This window comes from Salmo salar, chromosome ssa02, assembly GCF_905237065.1.
Source record: "Salmo salar chromosome ssa02, Ssal_v3.1, whole genome shotgun sequence".
NCBI classification, from domain to species: Eukaryota; Metazoa; Chordata; class Actinopteri; order Salmoniformes; family Salmonidae; genus Salmo; species Salmo salar.
The window spans coordinates 31256469-31270616 of record NC_059443.1 but is presented as its reverse complement, the minus strand read 5'-3'; the positions used below and the strand labels follow the sequence as shown (position 1 = coordinate 31270616).

Below are 14148 nucleotides of genomic sequence, written 5' to 3'. Positions count from 1 at the left end.
AACACACTGTAAGCCAGAAAGAAAGGGAAATAACATTGACTGTATCTTATATTTGATCTAAGATATGTAAAACAAACAAAACAAGCGAGCTTGTCCTACGAGGAGAAAAGGAACGGCAAAACGGGGTTAATGTGACTGTACAAGTGACTGTTAAGCTACGGTTAATGTCACTACAGCATGGTGGATGGGAACAATAAGCAGCGTACAGACAGTAATACCTGAGTAATTTAGAGCAGGTGCAGAAGCCATTTTAGGATGACGAACTGGAAATAATCACAGGATTTCAACAACATTAAGGGCCCTTGTAACAATGCAGACCATCCTTAGCTATAAAAGATTCTCTCTTTATCAAAACTATGCAGCATTTCCCATGTTATTGGCTAAGCAATCCCCCACCCCTCCCACCCCTGCCTACAGAAAAAAAGAGGGAAACAGTGAAACTACCAACAACACTGACAATGGTATTTGACAACTGCCTCTAGTTTAACTCAAGCATCAGTACATCTCACTAGGCTTTGTAGGTAGTGTTCTAATGACTAACCGTCTATATTGCCTCTCTAAGTGCAGAGTCATAGGGGGCAGAGTACACACCCTGGAAGGCATGTGCTTATCAAAGCTCATTTAACCAAATATGTAAACACAAGCTCACTTATTATTTATTCTGCAGCGCCACCCTGATAAAATGAACTAGCCCAGACTGAATTACACTCCATGTAAACATTACAGGCACAGATGTGTACAGCTGCAGTAAGAAAGTAATGCATGTTACTTTGATTCAAAACAATCTCACGTGTGAGTGCTGATTATAGATGCAATCAGGGTTTAAAAGCGTGACAGAAAACAACGGAGAGAGCTCAAATTAAATATAGGATTAAACAGGTTGAGAAGAATAAGAGGAACAGTAATAGTTTGTTAACAGAGATAGGTTGGTACAGTTAGCCTGGTCTCAGATCTGTTTCTGCTACAATGTCAACTCCTTAACATTCCAAACTTGATTTGATCTGGGACCAGGCTAACACTGTAGGTATCATGTGAGGACGTGGAGTAGCCTGGTCCCAGATCGGTTTGTGCTGTCTTGTCAACTCCTATAATCATTGTCGTACCAATGACCATAGGATGGCCATAGGAGTTGGCAAGAAATGTGTCACCATTCTACAGGAAGAGGTAGAGGGAGATGTGGGTATAAAGTGGTTTATTTACCAAAAGTCTGGTCCAGTACGTAGAGCTCTCTGATGCCTAGCTCGCTCAGACACTTGTCCAGCTCCAGCTCGTGGTTGCTGACATTGTCCTTCAGCAGCAGGACATGGGACGGGTCAAAGTCACATTTCTCACAGATGGCCGGGACCAGGCTCTCCAGGGGCGCCAGGGGACTCACCCTCACCACGGCCTTCTGGCTCCTGTGGTAGTTCACCACCAGACGCACCGTTTTCTTTACAGGGAAGACAGTGACTTTAGTGCCAATGGATGGATACAGTATTAGAGAACCTCCTAGATTCAAATAGTATTCGTTTGACCTTGAGCTTGTCTGCAATCATGTCGATCTGGCACTTCAGGCAGGCTCAATCAAACGCTCAAAAATATATACGATTTGAACCCATGTCTAAGTTCAGTAATTAAATGGGACTTGAAAGTAAAGATCTCAGCAGTACATATCCAATGGGGAAAAACTAGCGTGGAAAATATTGAGAGAGAGAGAGACAAAAAGTGGGTGTCAGACTAGTGGGATAAACCATGATTAACTAAAAACTTCACTCCACCTACTTAAAAGAGGTTATACTTTACTTTCAGCTTTTCCCTTAGAACGTAGACATTTGTTGACAGACCTAGTGGAGGAGGGGGGACGGGGGGACAGGGGACGGGGGACGGGGACATTCAAGACTAGCACTCTGAGGTAACTGAGGCTGGGAGCCAAGTCGAGGCCTGACAGAGAGGGCCTGTGTGTGGGCAGCCAATGACTGGTCAGTCCCAGGGTGTTTGGTGTACCCATAGAGAGGGATCATAACAACAGTGCAAGCAGCACTAAGAGGGTTGAGGTGGTTGTTATGAAGAACACAGTCAGCATCCCAAATGGCACACAATTCCCTATATAGTGCACTACTTTTAACAAGGTCCCACTATGGTCCATAGGGATCTGGTCAAAAGTAGTGCACTATATAGGAAGTAGGGTGCCATTTGGGACATACCACAAAGATACTGTTATCACGGAGGCCATGACAGTCACACACCAGTACACAATGTACAGACTTCAAGACTCTCCTTCTGAAAACATCATGTCAACCACTTACCAGTCAAGAGTGTGAAACAATCACAACTGTTTTGAGTGTGGCTCTTTGCTAATACTTACTGAGGCAACTTACAAAAAAGAATCTAAGCATATTTTTAGGCAACAATTTATCAAATGTTAGTGGAATACATAAAAATCCATACATTGAAATCAATAGATTATTATGTATGCTTATTTAAATTTACACCACTCAGTTTCAAAGGGGGGGGGGGTTGTACTGTACATGCTTATTACAAGTCATAAAATGCATCACAACCACATAATGCATTATACCGGTTGATTTGAAGTAAAGTGTTACCCACAATGTCGATGACTCAGAGTGAAATAGTGTGTCATAGAATAAGTCGTACTCATCGTTGAAAATGTCATACATGAGAGAGACGGACCAAGGCGCAGCGGAAGTGTGGACACTCATGTTTCTTTAATTAACAAAACAAGTAAAGTATCCACTGGAAAAACAAAAACCATGAACAGGACTCACAACATGACAGTGCAGCAGGCTAAACCAAAAAAAGCAGTGCTCACAACAATTCCCCACAAATGACAAACGCACCCTAATATATGGGACTCTCAATCAAAGGCAAATAGACAACACCTGCCTTCAACTGAGAGTCCCAACCCCAATTAACCAAAACATAGAAACAGACACACTAGACTAAACATAGAATACATGAAAACCAAACAGTGCCCAAAAACCCCGGAATGCTTAAATCAAATGCCCCTTCAACAAACACACCACCCCGAACCACATAAAACGAATACCCTCTGCCACGTCCTGACCAAACTACAATACCAATTAACCTTATACTGGCCAGGACGTGACATAGTGTCAGACTATGGCCATCAGCCAAAGAGAGGTCAACGGGAGATAGGGGGAGCAGGGCCAGTGAGGCCTGAGAGTAGAGTAGAAATAATGCATGGTAACTAAAGGTAAGGCTCTCATGAAAAATTCACATGCTAGGTAAGTAGGAGGAGACACTGGAGACAGAGAGAGAAGACACTCAATCAGCCACCGAGAGCCGGTAATAATCCCACTGGTTTAGAGACTGCCTCTACAACACCTGCTGCCTACCTTAGCATGAGCCCTTTCGGGGTTTTGTGGCCTTTCCTGCTGCAACGATTTAGTGTCAAAAGGTAAAGAAGGGCGATCGCAATGGTTACATAGAGATTCATACATCACATTTCCCAGGTGTCAAAGGTTAGGTTCAATGAATGCTGAAAACATCTTATTCATTGTATCCCAAAAACAGTCAACGATACCCACCGTGCACTACAACAGCAAAAGGCCCAGACCAGAACAAACTCGTTTCCAATAACTTTATGAAGTGCTACATACATGTGCATTCATGGAAGACTAAACAGAGGATAACTATGAATCCTCAGGTTACAATAAAACACAGCTAATTGCTTATTCACTATCACAATGCAGCTACATATCCTCAGTAACAAACAAACACACACACACACAGAGATCTCTATATCAGGGTCAGGATCAGTAGGTACTCACCTCTGGCACTTTAGGCGGAGGTTTCCGCACCACTTTGTCCTGCAACACTTTCTCCCTGATGCTTATGGCAACAACGTCCAGGGACCCCAGCAGGCTGTTGGGCTTGAAGGCTAGGGACAGGCCCTCGCTGGACAGCAGCTCCAGGGTGTGATAGGCTGGGTTCAGGTGGTACCGGCTGCACAGATCCACCAACAGGTCCATGAGCGCTTTGCTGCACAGAGAGAGGCAAAAGCAGCACAGGAAGCCAGGCTGAGTCACAGACAGGAAGCCAGGTAGAGGTAGAGTCATAGGCTTGTCAGAGTAGAGTAGAGCGGAGCGGGACAAAGTAAACCAAGGTAAGTCCCTATTCCCTAGTTAGAGCACTTCTTTGACCAAGGACCACTACTTTTGACAAGACCGCTATGGGTTCTGGTCAAAAGTAGTGCACTATAGAGGGAATAGGGTGCTGTTTGGGACGTGACTTGACTGACAGATAGGGTTACCTCCTTTAGCTGTAATTACACTGGGTGATGCACAGGCAGGCACTCATGCCGCTCGGCTTACAGCATTAGATAAGCCTGCAAATTGGTACATAAAAGGCTGATTTAATGATCTGACCTTAGTGACGTTTTAGAAAGTTAAATGAATTTCAGATAGGAAATCTAGCCTTAGTCAATTGACAATAAATTACCCATCTGGTCTACTTATAATATATGTATGCAGGGATGGAAAGTAAGCTAGCCTGAGGCTAGTGCTTTGCAGATAGGGCTAGTAGAAAATGTGCCAAACTAGCCCATCAGGCAAGTGACATTTTGGATTTCAAATATCAAATGGCACAAATTTGGCTAGAAGAATGTAACCAGGGCTAGTAAAAATTGCAGTCTACTAGCCCGACTGGCCAGTGTCTTAAATCCTTCACTTGAGAATGTAGAATGTCTTAATAAATCCTGATACAATGTTCTGTTTTTGAGCATCATATGAAGTCCCATGTCATGTAATACAGAACATCAACTGACGAGGTGTCAAAGGGTAACTGTCAATCCAGGACAGAGAGAAACTCAAGGATGCTTTCTATTGCCTGCTGGGAGAAGACACCTCATATGACCAAAGTGCTAAAGGGCTGCTCTGAACAACCAACAGGTAAAGACCAGAGCAAAGGTTGCTCATCACAAGTCTTACAACTGCATCATAATGCATTACTCATTAGCTGTAGGATGGGGAGTTACGGTTCATTCGAAAATAACAATGTATTAATTTATACTACAACTTTCTTCTTAGAATAACATATCTAGCTAGCAAATGAGGCTTTGACAAGACACTGGAAACACAACACATTGATCTGTATTCCCTAACATAATGAAAACAGTGTGACAAGTGTGACAAAACCCTTACACACCATAATGGAGAGGGTGTTGTCTGACTGCTTCCTGCACACATGAACCAGGTGATTACAAGACATTTATGACACCTGGATGAAACTCCCTTGGGCTTTATCATGCACTGAGACAGCGAAACTGATTTCCCATAAATCAAATGACGGTTACACACACTTCATTTGGATTGTCCAGATTTTTCATCTGTAAATGCTCTACAGATGGTCATACTATTAAACTATTTGTTGATAAGCAACTGTATGCTAAGGTTACGGTTAGGGTTAGGTTAAGAATAAGGGTTAAGTTTAGGGTTAAGATGAGGTTTAAGGTTAGAGCTAGAGATGTGATTTGTGCTCAGTAATGTGGGAATCTATACTGAACAAAAATATAAATGCAACATGCAACAATTTAAAAGATTTTACTGAGTTACAGTTCATATAAGGAAATGGATGTGGATCAGAAAACCAGTCAGGTCAAGACCCTGGTGAGGATGACGAGCACGCAGATGAGCTTCCCCGAGATGCTTTCTTACAGTTTGTGCTGAAATTCTTTGTTTGTGCAAACGAAAGGGGCTCCCGAGTGGCACAGCGGTCTAAGGCTCTGCATCTCAGTGATACAGGCGTCACTACAGACCCTGGTATGATTCCAGGCTGTATCACAACTGGCTGTGATTGGGAGTTTCATAGGGCGGCGCACAATTGGCCCAGCATCGTCCGGGTTAGGGTTTGGCCGGGGTAGGCCGTCATTGTAAATAAGAATTTGTACTTAACTGACTTTCCTAGTTAAATAAAATAAAATAAAATAAATGAATCCCACAGTTTCATTAGCTGTCCGGGTGGCTGGTCTCAGACCATCCCGCAGGTGAAGAAGCTGGATGTGGAGGTCCTGGACTGGTGTGGTTACATGTGGTCTGCGGTTGTGAGGCCAGTTGGTTGTACTGTCACATTCTCTGGCAACAACTCTGGTGGAAATTCCTGCAGTCAGTATGCCAATTGCACGCTCCCTCAAAACTTGAGACACCTTTGGCATTGTGTTGTGTGATAAAACTGCACATTCTGGAGTAGCCTTTTATTGTCCCCAGCATCAGCTTCTTCATATGCCACACCTGTCAGGTGGATGGATTATCTTGGCAAAGGAGAAATGTTCAGTAACAGTGATGTAAACAAATTTGTGCACCAAATTTGAAAGTAATAACCTTTATGTTTGTATTACAAATGTTAATTTTATTTCTGCTCATGAAACATGGGACCCACCCTTTACATGTTGTGTTTATATTTTTGTTTAGTATTAGATAGCTAGTTGAAATGTTACTGATAGTCTAAAGATGGAGTATCCAAATGAAGTGTTACCCAAATTACTTGGCAAAGAGCATCACTCAGAGTAAAAGGCAATGGAAAACACGGCCCCAAGTGAGAGAGATGACGACCACTGTATGAGCCTGATCCCAGATCAGTTTTTTTCTGTCCAGAGCAGTTGGCAAGACTACAGACAGACCTGGGACCACTGTCCTATATTGGTTCACAAAAAAAAATACTGTTAGAAACTCTCACATGCCACTCATTAACAGCATTAACAGAGGCCCTTGTCTTGTTTTCTGCATGAGGGCTGGAGTCCTGGATGGCCTGGTCTGATTCACTCACTGCTCCAGCAGAGAGAGAGACATTCATTAAGGCCAGAGAGGCTCTGGCAGGTCAGCTTCTCACAACATGTGCACACACACTGATTCTGGGCCACTGAGGGATCCTTGAAAAGGCCTCTCCGATCAGATACCAAACAAGGCCACATCCACATACATAACAGAGTCTGTGAATTGAGGGTCGAAGGGGTAATGTGTACGTGTGCATATGTGACGTGTGTGTTGGTGTGTGCGTGTGTTGCCTCTCACCTGCCGTCCACTGTGCTGCTGGTCTGGTAGCCTTGAGGCAGAGTGATGTGGAGGTCTACTCTGGTCCTCATGTTCTCCATCACCATGCTGCCCATACTGCCCTGCGCTGAGCCTCCCCCATCAGGCACAGCGTTACGGAAGATTCTCCTGGGGGCGGGCTCGGGGGCCGGGGGCGGAGGAGGGGCTCGGGACTTCATCCTCTTCCTGGGGGATGGACAGAGGTTAAGGCATAAGGTTAGGGATAGGCATAAGGTTAGGGGTATGGCTAAGTTTTGGGTTAAGATTAGTTTTATAATCAGATATTTTAGAGCAAAATTGTCCTTTGCAGATTGGCCTGATTGTGGCAACGTAGAGAAATTAATTACGTTGTTTTGTTTTCTCCCAGAAAAGGCAGTCCGGTCGTCATGGTGATTCAAAGGGAAATAGAATAGACCAGATTTTGCACTACTTTGCTGTTTTGCGCTGGGATAGGTGACAACAAACATAATAGAGGCAACTTGAATTGCAATTGCAATGTCTTTCAGAGAGATTACTTAAAAGCAAGTCTGTCTCCAGATATGTAAAGTTTGTTTATTTGTTGTCAGGGTCACAATGGTCCGTGTTGATGTGATGTTCCATTCAAATCTGACACCAAGGACTTTCCTTATCACGATTTGTTCATTATTATAAAAACTTAATGCAGTTATCTTGTTTTATAAATACTTAAAAAAGGGGAGGTGCTCTACAAGGGGAGGTGCTCTTTTAACACCTCCTGCACATGCTCTTTTCATTCTAATCAGTCAGGTTTCAAGACTGGGCATTCAACTGAGACTGCTCTTCTCTGTGTCACGGAGGCTCTCCGCACTGCTAAAGCTAACTCTCTCTCCTCTGCTCTCATCCTTCTAGACCTATCTGCTGCCTTTGATACTGTGAACCATCAGATCCTCCTCTCCACCCTCTCCGAGTTGGGCATCTCCGGCGCGGCCCACGCTTGGATTGCATCCTACCTGACAGGTCGCTCCTACCAGGTGGCGTGGCGAGAATCTGTCTCCGCACCATGCGCTCTCACCACTGGTGTCCCCCAGGGCTCTGTTCTAGGCCCTCTCCTATTCTCGCTATACACCAAGTCACTTGGCTCTGTCATATCCTCACATGGTCTCTCCTATCATTGCTATGCAGACGACACACAATTAATCTTCTCCTTTCCCCCTTCTGATAACCAGGCGGCGAATCGCATCTCTGCATGTCTGTCAGACATATCAGTGTGGATGACGGATCACCAGCTCAAGCTGAACCTCGGCAAGACGGAGCTGCTCTTCCTCCCGGGGAAGGACTGCCCCTTCCATGATCTCGCCATCACGGTTGACAACTCCCTTGTGTCCTCCTCCCAGAGTGCTAAGAACCTTGGCGTGATCCTGGACAACACCCTGTCGTTCTCCACTAACATCAAGGCGGTGACCCGATCCTGTAGGTTCATGCTCTACAACATTCGCAGAGTACGACCCTGCCTCACACAGGAAGCGGCGCAGGTCCTAATCCAGGCACTTGTCATCTCCCGTCTGGATTACTGCAACTCGCTGTTGGCTGGGCTCCCTGCCTGTGCCATTAAACCCCTACAACTCATCCAGAACGCCGCAGCCCGTCTGGTGTTCAACCTTCCCAAGTTCTCTCACGTCACCCCGCTCCTCCGCTCTCTCCACTGGCTTCCAGTTGAAGCTCGCATCCGCTACAAGACCATGGTGATTGCCTACGGAGCTGTGAAGGGAACGGCACCTCCATACCTTCAGGCTCTGATCAGGCCCTACACCCAAACAAGGGCACTGCGTTCATCCACCACTGGCCTGCTGGCCCCCCTACCTCTGAGGAAGCACAGTTCCCGCTCAGCCCAGTCAAAACTGTTCGCTGCTCTGGCACCCCAATGGTGGAACAAGCTCCCTCACGACGCCAGGACAGCGGAGTCAATCACCACCTTCCGGAGACACCTGAAACCCCACCTCTTTAAGGAATACCTAGGATAGGATAAAGTAATCCTTCTAACCCCCCCTTAAAAGATTTAGATGCACTATTGTAAAGTGGTTGTTCCACTGGATATCATAAGGTGAATGCACCATTTTGTAAGTCGCTCTGGATAAGAGCGTCTGCTAAATGACTTAAATGTAATGTAAATGTAATTTGCCTTTTAAACTTTTATCATATTGTTTTGTAGTTTCTTGTGTGCAAATAAATAAAACAATTATTTTAAACAGTATAGTGATGTAACCATTTAAACACACAAGGATAAAGATAACCAGCATGCATTGCTATTCATCCAAACTCGAGTCTGTCGCATTACAATGTTTTTCTATTGTCTGTCATTATACTGTATAATGCTTCATGCTTCAATATATCAATTACAATAGGCATAAAAAACCTTTTCAACTCTCTTTTTTGAGCGCAGGCGGCACCTCTACACTGCACCAAAATACATGGCGCTAACTGCACTGAAGGCAGGACTGAGAGAAGATTATGTAAAAAAATATATATATATATTTTATTTCACCTTTATTTAACCAGGTAGGCTAGTTGAGAACAAGTTCTCATTTGCAACTGCGACCATAGCAATTCGACACATACAACAACACAGAGTTACACATGGAATAAACAAAAAACAGTCAAAAATACAGTAGAACAAAAGAAAACAAAAGGTCTATATACAGTGAGTGCAAATGAGGTAAGATAAGGGAGTTAAGGATTAAATAGGCCATGGTGGCGAAGTAATTACAATATAGCAATTAAACACTGGAATGGTAGATGTGCAGAAGATGAATGTGCAAGTAGAGATACTGGGGTGCAAAGGAGCAAGATAAATAAATAAATACAGTATGGGGATGAGGTAGGTAGATAGATGGGCTGTTTACAGATGGGCTATGTACAGGTGCAGTGATCTGTGAGCTGCTCTGACAGCTGGTGCTTAAAGCTAGTGAGGGAGATATGAGTCTCCAGCTTCAGAGATTTTTGCAGTTCGTTCCAGTCATTGGCAGCAGAGAACTGGAAGGAACGATGACCAAAGGAGGAATTGGCTTTGGGGGTGACCAGTGAGATATACCTGCTGGAGCGCGTGCTACGAGTGGGTGCTGCTATGGTGACCTGTGAGCTGAGATAAGGCGGGGCTTTACCTAGCAGAGACTTGTAGATAACCTGTAGCCAGTGGGTTTGGCGACGAGTATGAAGCGAGGGCCAACCAACGAGAGCGTACAGGTCGCAGTGGTGGGTAGTGAATGGGGCTTTGGTGACAAAACGGATGGCACTGTGATAGACTGCATCCAGTTTGTTGAGTAGAGTGTTGGAGGCTATTTTATAGATGACATCACCGAAGTCGAGGATCGGTAGGATGGTCAGTTTTACAAGGGTGTGTTTGGCAGCATGAGTGAAGGATGCTTTGTTGCGATATAAGAAGCCGATTCTAGATTTAATTTTGGATTGGAGATGCTTAATGTGAGTCTGGAAGGAGAGTTTCCAGAGTATAGATGCTGGATAGGCGCGCAGGTGCGGGCAGTGATCGATTGAATAGCATGCATTTAGTTTTACTTGCGTTTAAGAGCAGTTGGAGGCCACGGAAGGAGAGTTGTATGGCATTGAAGCTCGTCTGGAGGTTAGTTAACACAGTGTCCAAAGAGGGGCCAGAAATATACAGAAGGGTGTCGTCTGCGTAGAGGTGGATCAGAGAATCACCAGCAGCAAGAGCGACATCATTGATGTATACAGAGAAGAGAGTCGGCCCGAGAATTGAACCCTGTGGCACCCCCACAGAGACTGCCAGAGGTCCGGACAACAGGCCCTCCGATTTGACACACTGAACTCTATCAGAGAAGTAGTTGGTAAACCAGGCGAAGCAATCATTTGAGAAACTAAGGCTGTCGAGTCTGCCAATAAGAATGTGGTGATTGACAGAGTCGAAAGCCTTGGCCAGGTTGACGAATACGGCTGCACAGTAATGTCTCTTATCGATGTGGTTATGATGTCATTTAGGACCTTGAGCGTGGCTGAGGTGCACCCATGACCAGCTCTGAAACCAGATTGCATTGCGGAGAAGGTACGGTGTTTGTTAACTTGGATTTCGAAGACCTTAGAAAGACAGGGTAGGATAGATATAGGTCTGTAGCAGTTTGGGTCTAGATTGTCACCCCCTTTGAAGAGGGGGATGACCGCGGCAGCTCTCCAATCTTTGGGAATCTCAGACGATACGAAAGAGAGGTTGAACAGGCTAGCAATAGGGGTTGCAACAATTTTGGCAGATAATTTTAGAAAGAGAGGGTCCAGATTGTCTAGCCCGGCTGACTTGTAGGGGTCCAGATTTTGCAGCTCTTTCAGAACATCAGCTATCTGGATTTGGGTGAAGGAGAAATGGTGGGGGCTTTGGCGGGTTGCTGTGGAGGGTGCCAGGCAGTTGACCGGGGTAGGGGTAGCCAGGTGGAAAGCATGGCCAGCCGTAGAGAAATGCTTATTGAAATTCTCAATTATAGTGGATTTATCGGTGGTAACAGTGTTTCCTAGCCTCAGAGCAGTGGGCAGCTGGGAGGAGGTGCTCTTATTCTCCATGGACTTTACAGTGTCCCAGAACGTTTTTGAGTTAGTACTACAGGATGCACATTTCTGTTTGAAAAAGCTAGCCTTAGCTTTCCTAACTGCCTGTGTATATTTGTTCCTAACTTCCCTGAAAAGTTGCATATCACGGGGGCTATTCGATGCTAATGCAGAACGCCACAGGATGTTTTTGTGCTGGTCAAGGGCAGACAGGTCTGGAGTGAACCAAGGACTATATCTATTCCTAGTTCTACATTTTTTAATGGGGCATGCTTATTTAAGATGGTGAGGAAGGCACTTTTAAAGAAAAGCCAGGCATCATCTACTGACAGGATGAGGTCAATGTCTTTCCAGGATACCCCGGCCAGGTCGATTAGAAAGGCCTGCTCGCAGAAGTGTTTTAGGGAGCGTTTGACAGTGATGAGGGGTGGTCGTTTGGTCGCAGACCCATTACGGATGCAGGCAATGAGGCAGTGATCGCTGAGATCACTGGAGGGCGAGTTAGTTAGGATGATATCTATGAGGGTGCCCGTGTTTACAGATTTGTGGTTGTACCTGGTAGGTTCATTGATCATTTGTGTGAGAGATTGAGGGCATCAAGCTTAGATTGTAGGATGGCCGGGGTGTTAAGCATGTCCCAGTTTAGGTCACCTAGTAGCACGAGCTCAGAAGATAGATGGGGGCAATCAATTCACATATGGTATCGAGGGCATAGCTGGGGGCAGAGGGAGGTCTATAGCAAGCGGCAACAGTGAGAGACTTGTTTCTGGAAAGGTGAATTTTTAGAATTAGAAGCTCGAATTGTTTGGGTACAGACTTGGATAGTAATACAGAACTCTGCAGGCTATCTTTGCAGTAGATTGCAACACCGCCCCCTTTGGCAGTTCTATCTTGGCGGAAAATTTTATAGTTAGCGAAAAAATCATTAGTGGTCCTAACTTTTACTACACCTGACTATGTATTTGACGCGTGTCAGAGGAACAAATTGTAGCTTTGTCTCAGCACACACCATTATCTTGACTATAATATACAGTTTACAATGATTAATGCTTTTTCCCTTCTAGGTATGTTCAATAGTTACACACTTTCTCCCTACTGAGCAAACAACAGTATGAGATAAATCTGCACCACTCACGTCAAGTCAGTCCTTGGGCTTTTGATTAAGAGTTCTGTATATCAGTCCGTGTTTATAAATCCTTCCCAAGAACTACAGGGAAAAGATCTCTTCTAGGAGCCTTGAAGACACCTTGTTCTGTGAAGGTGGAGAGTAGGCATGCATGTGAACATTCAACAAACCACTGTGCTTGGACTCTAACCTCACCTAAGTTAATTATTAATAACCAAGTCCGGCATCCATACACCGCCACAGAGAAATTGAACCATTGAAATAGAATTGTTCCAAACACTACAGAGAGGGCGATTAAATGAAAAGAACTTCATGATCAAAACCAGTGTAGTGTGGTATACCAATATGAATGGATCAGGTAGACACTGCACCTGTGTAGCTGTGTGTTTGAAACTGGGGCAACAATTCGCACATCTCCGCTCGAGACTGAGATCACCTTGTCTCCAGCCCAGGACCCATTGAGTCAGCTAACACACACACACACAAACACAAACAAAGAACCTTTTCGGGCAGAGAGAGAGTCTCCAAAAGAGAGAAGGAAACTCCGATACTGAGCTGGGCAGTAAGTGCAGCTTCCTCAGTGACTGGGTTACAAATGGACCTTTCACAGAACCACTCAGTCCGCTCTCTCCACTTCATTGGCCAGTTATGAAAGGAATCAACCCAAGATATTTTTTAACTGAACACACAATCCAATGGAAACACATACAAGATTTTGTTTAACTACTGTGAGAAGGTCACTTCTGGTGACTTTTTTAAAGGATATTGTAATCCAAAATGCATGAAAATGTAATTATGTTCTCTTCCTTTGAAACTCATCTGTAAATCGAGGACAGTTTCATTTTCTCTCTTGAGCTCAGTGATATCATCAGCCAATTCTATATTAACTCCCCAAATAATTTAGCTAGCGTAACGTTACTGTATCTTAGCTAACAATTATAATAGGGTTGGCTATACTTCCAGGATTACAAGCTAGTTAGCTAGTTACCTTGGAGGTTTCTTGGACGATCTGATGAGAATCTGAGGATGATTTATAACTTTTTCTAACTTCCCTCAGGCACAGATGTCAATTCAGTGTCTATTCCACGTTGGTTCAACGTCATTTCATATCTGTAAGGTCCCTCAATCGAGTAATGAATTTCAAGCACAGACACAACCACAAAGACAAGGGAGGTTTTTCAATGCCTAGCAAAGAAGGACACCGTTTGGTAGTGGTGTACATTTAAAAAAATATATAGAATATCCCTTTGAGCAAAGAAAGGAGTAGCAAGGAGTAGCCCAAATCTACACTGGAGTTGCATACCAAGACAACATTATATGTAACCGAGTGACCTCGGTTACAGTTTTGACTTAAATCAGCTTGTAAATCTATAGCAAGACTTGAAAATGGCTGTCTAGCAATCATCAACAGGCAATTTGAATAACGTTTTAAAGAAATGGGCAAATATTGTA

The 14148-nt window shown here is 44.4% G+C and overlaps 1 protein-coding gene across 7 annotated transcripts in view; it reads right to left on the bottom strand.

Annotated features, from left to right (window-relative positions):
- The window catches only part of LOC106579857 (protein cordon-bleu), a 78231-nt gene that overhangs the window by 37473 nt on the left and 26610 nt on the right, over positions 1 to 14148 (bottom strand). For 4 of the 7 annotated variants that reach the window (XM_014160227.2, XM_045702195.1, XM_045702204.1 and 1 more), the window contains 4 exons: positions 7029 to 7232; positions 3792 to 4002; positions 1201 to 1429; positions 219 to 263 (listed from right to left, as the gene is read on the bottom strand). In XM_014160227.2, coding sequence (XP_014015702.2) covers positions 219 to 263; positions 1201 to 1429; positions 3792 to 4002; positions 7029 to 7232 — 689 coding nt within the window. Of the gene's footprint in view, positions 1 to 218; positions 264 to 1200; positions 1430 to 3791; positions 4003 to 7028; positions 7233 to 12705; positions 12869 to 14148 lie in introns of those variants that run through there. The other 3 variants (XM_045702198.1, XM_045702206.1, XM_045702200.1) reach the window with 2 other exon arrangements.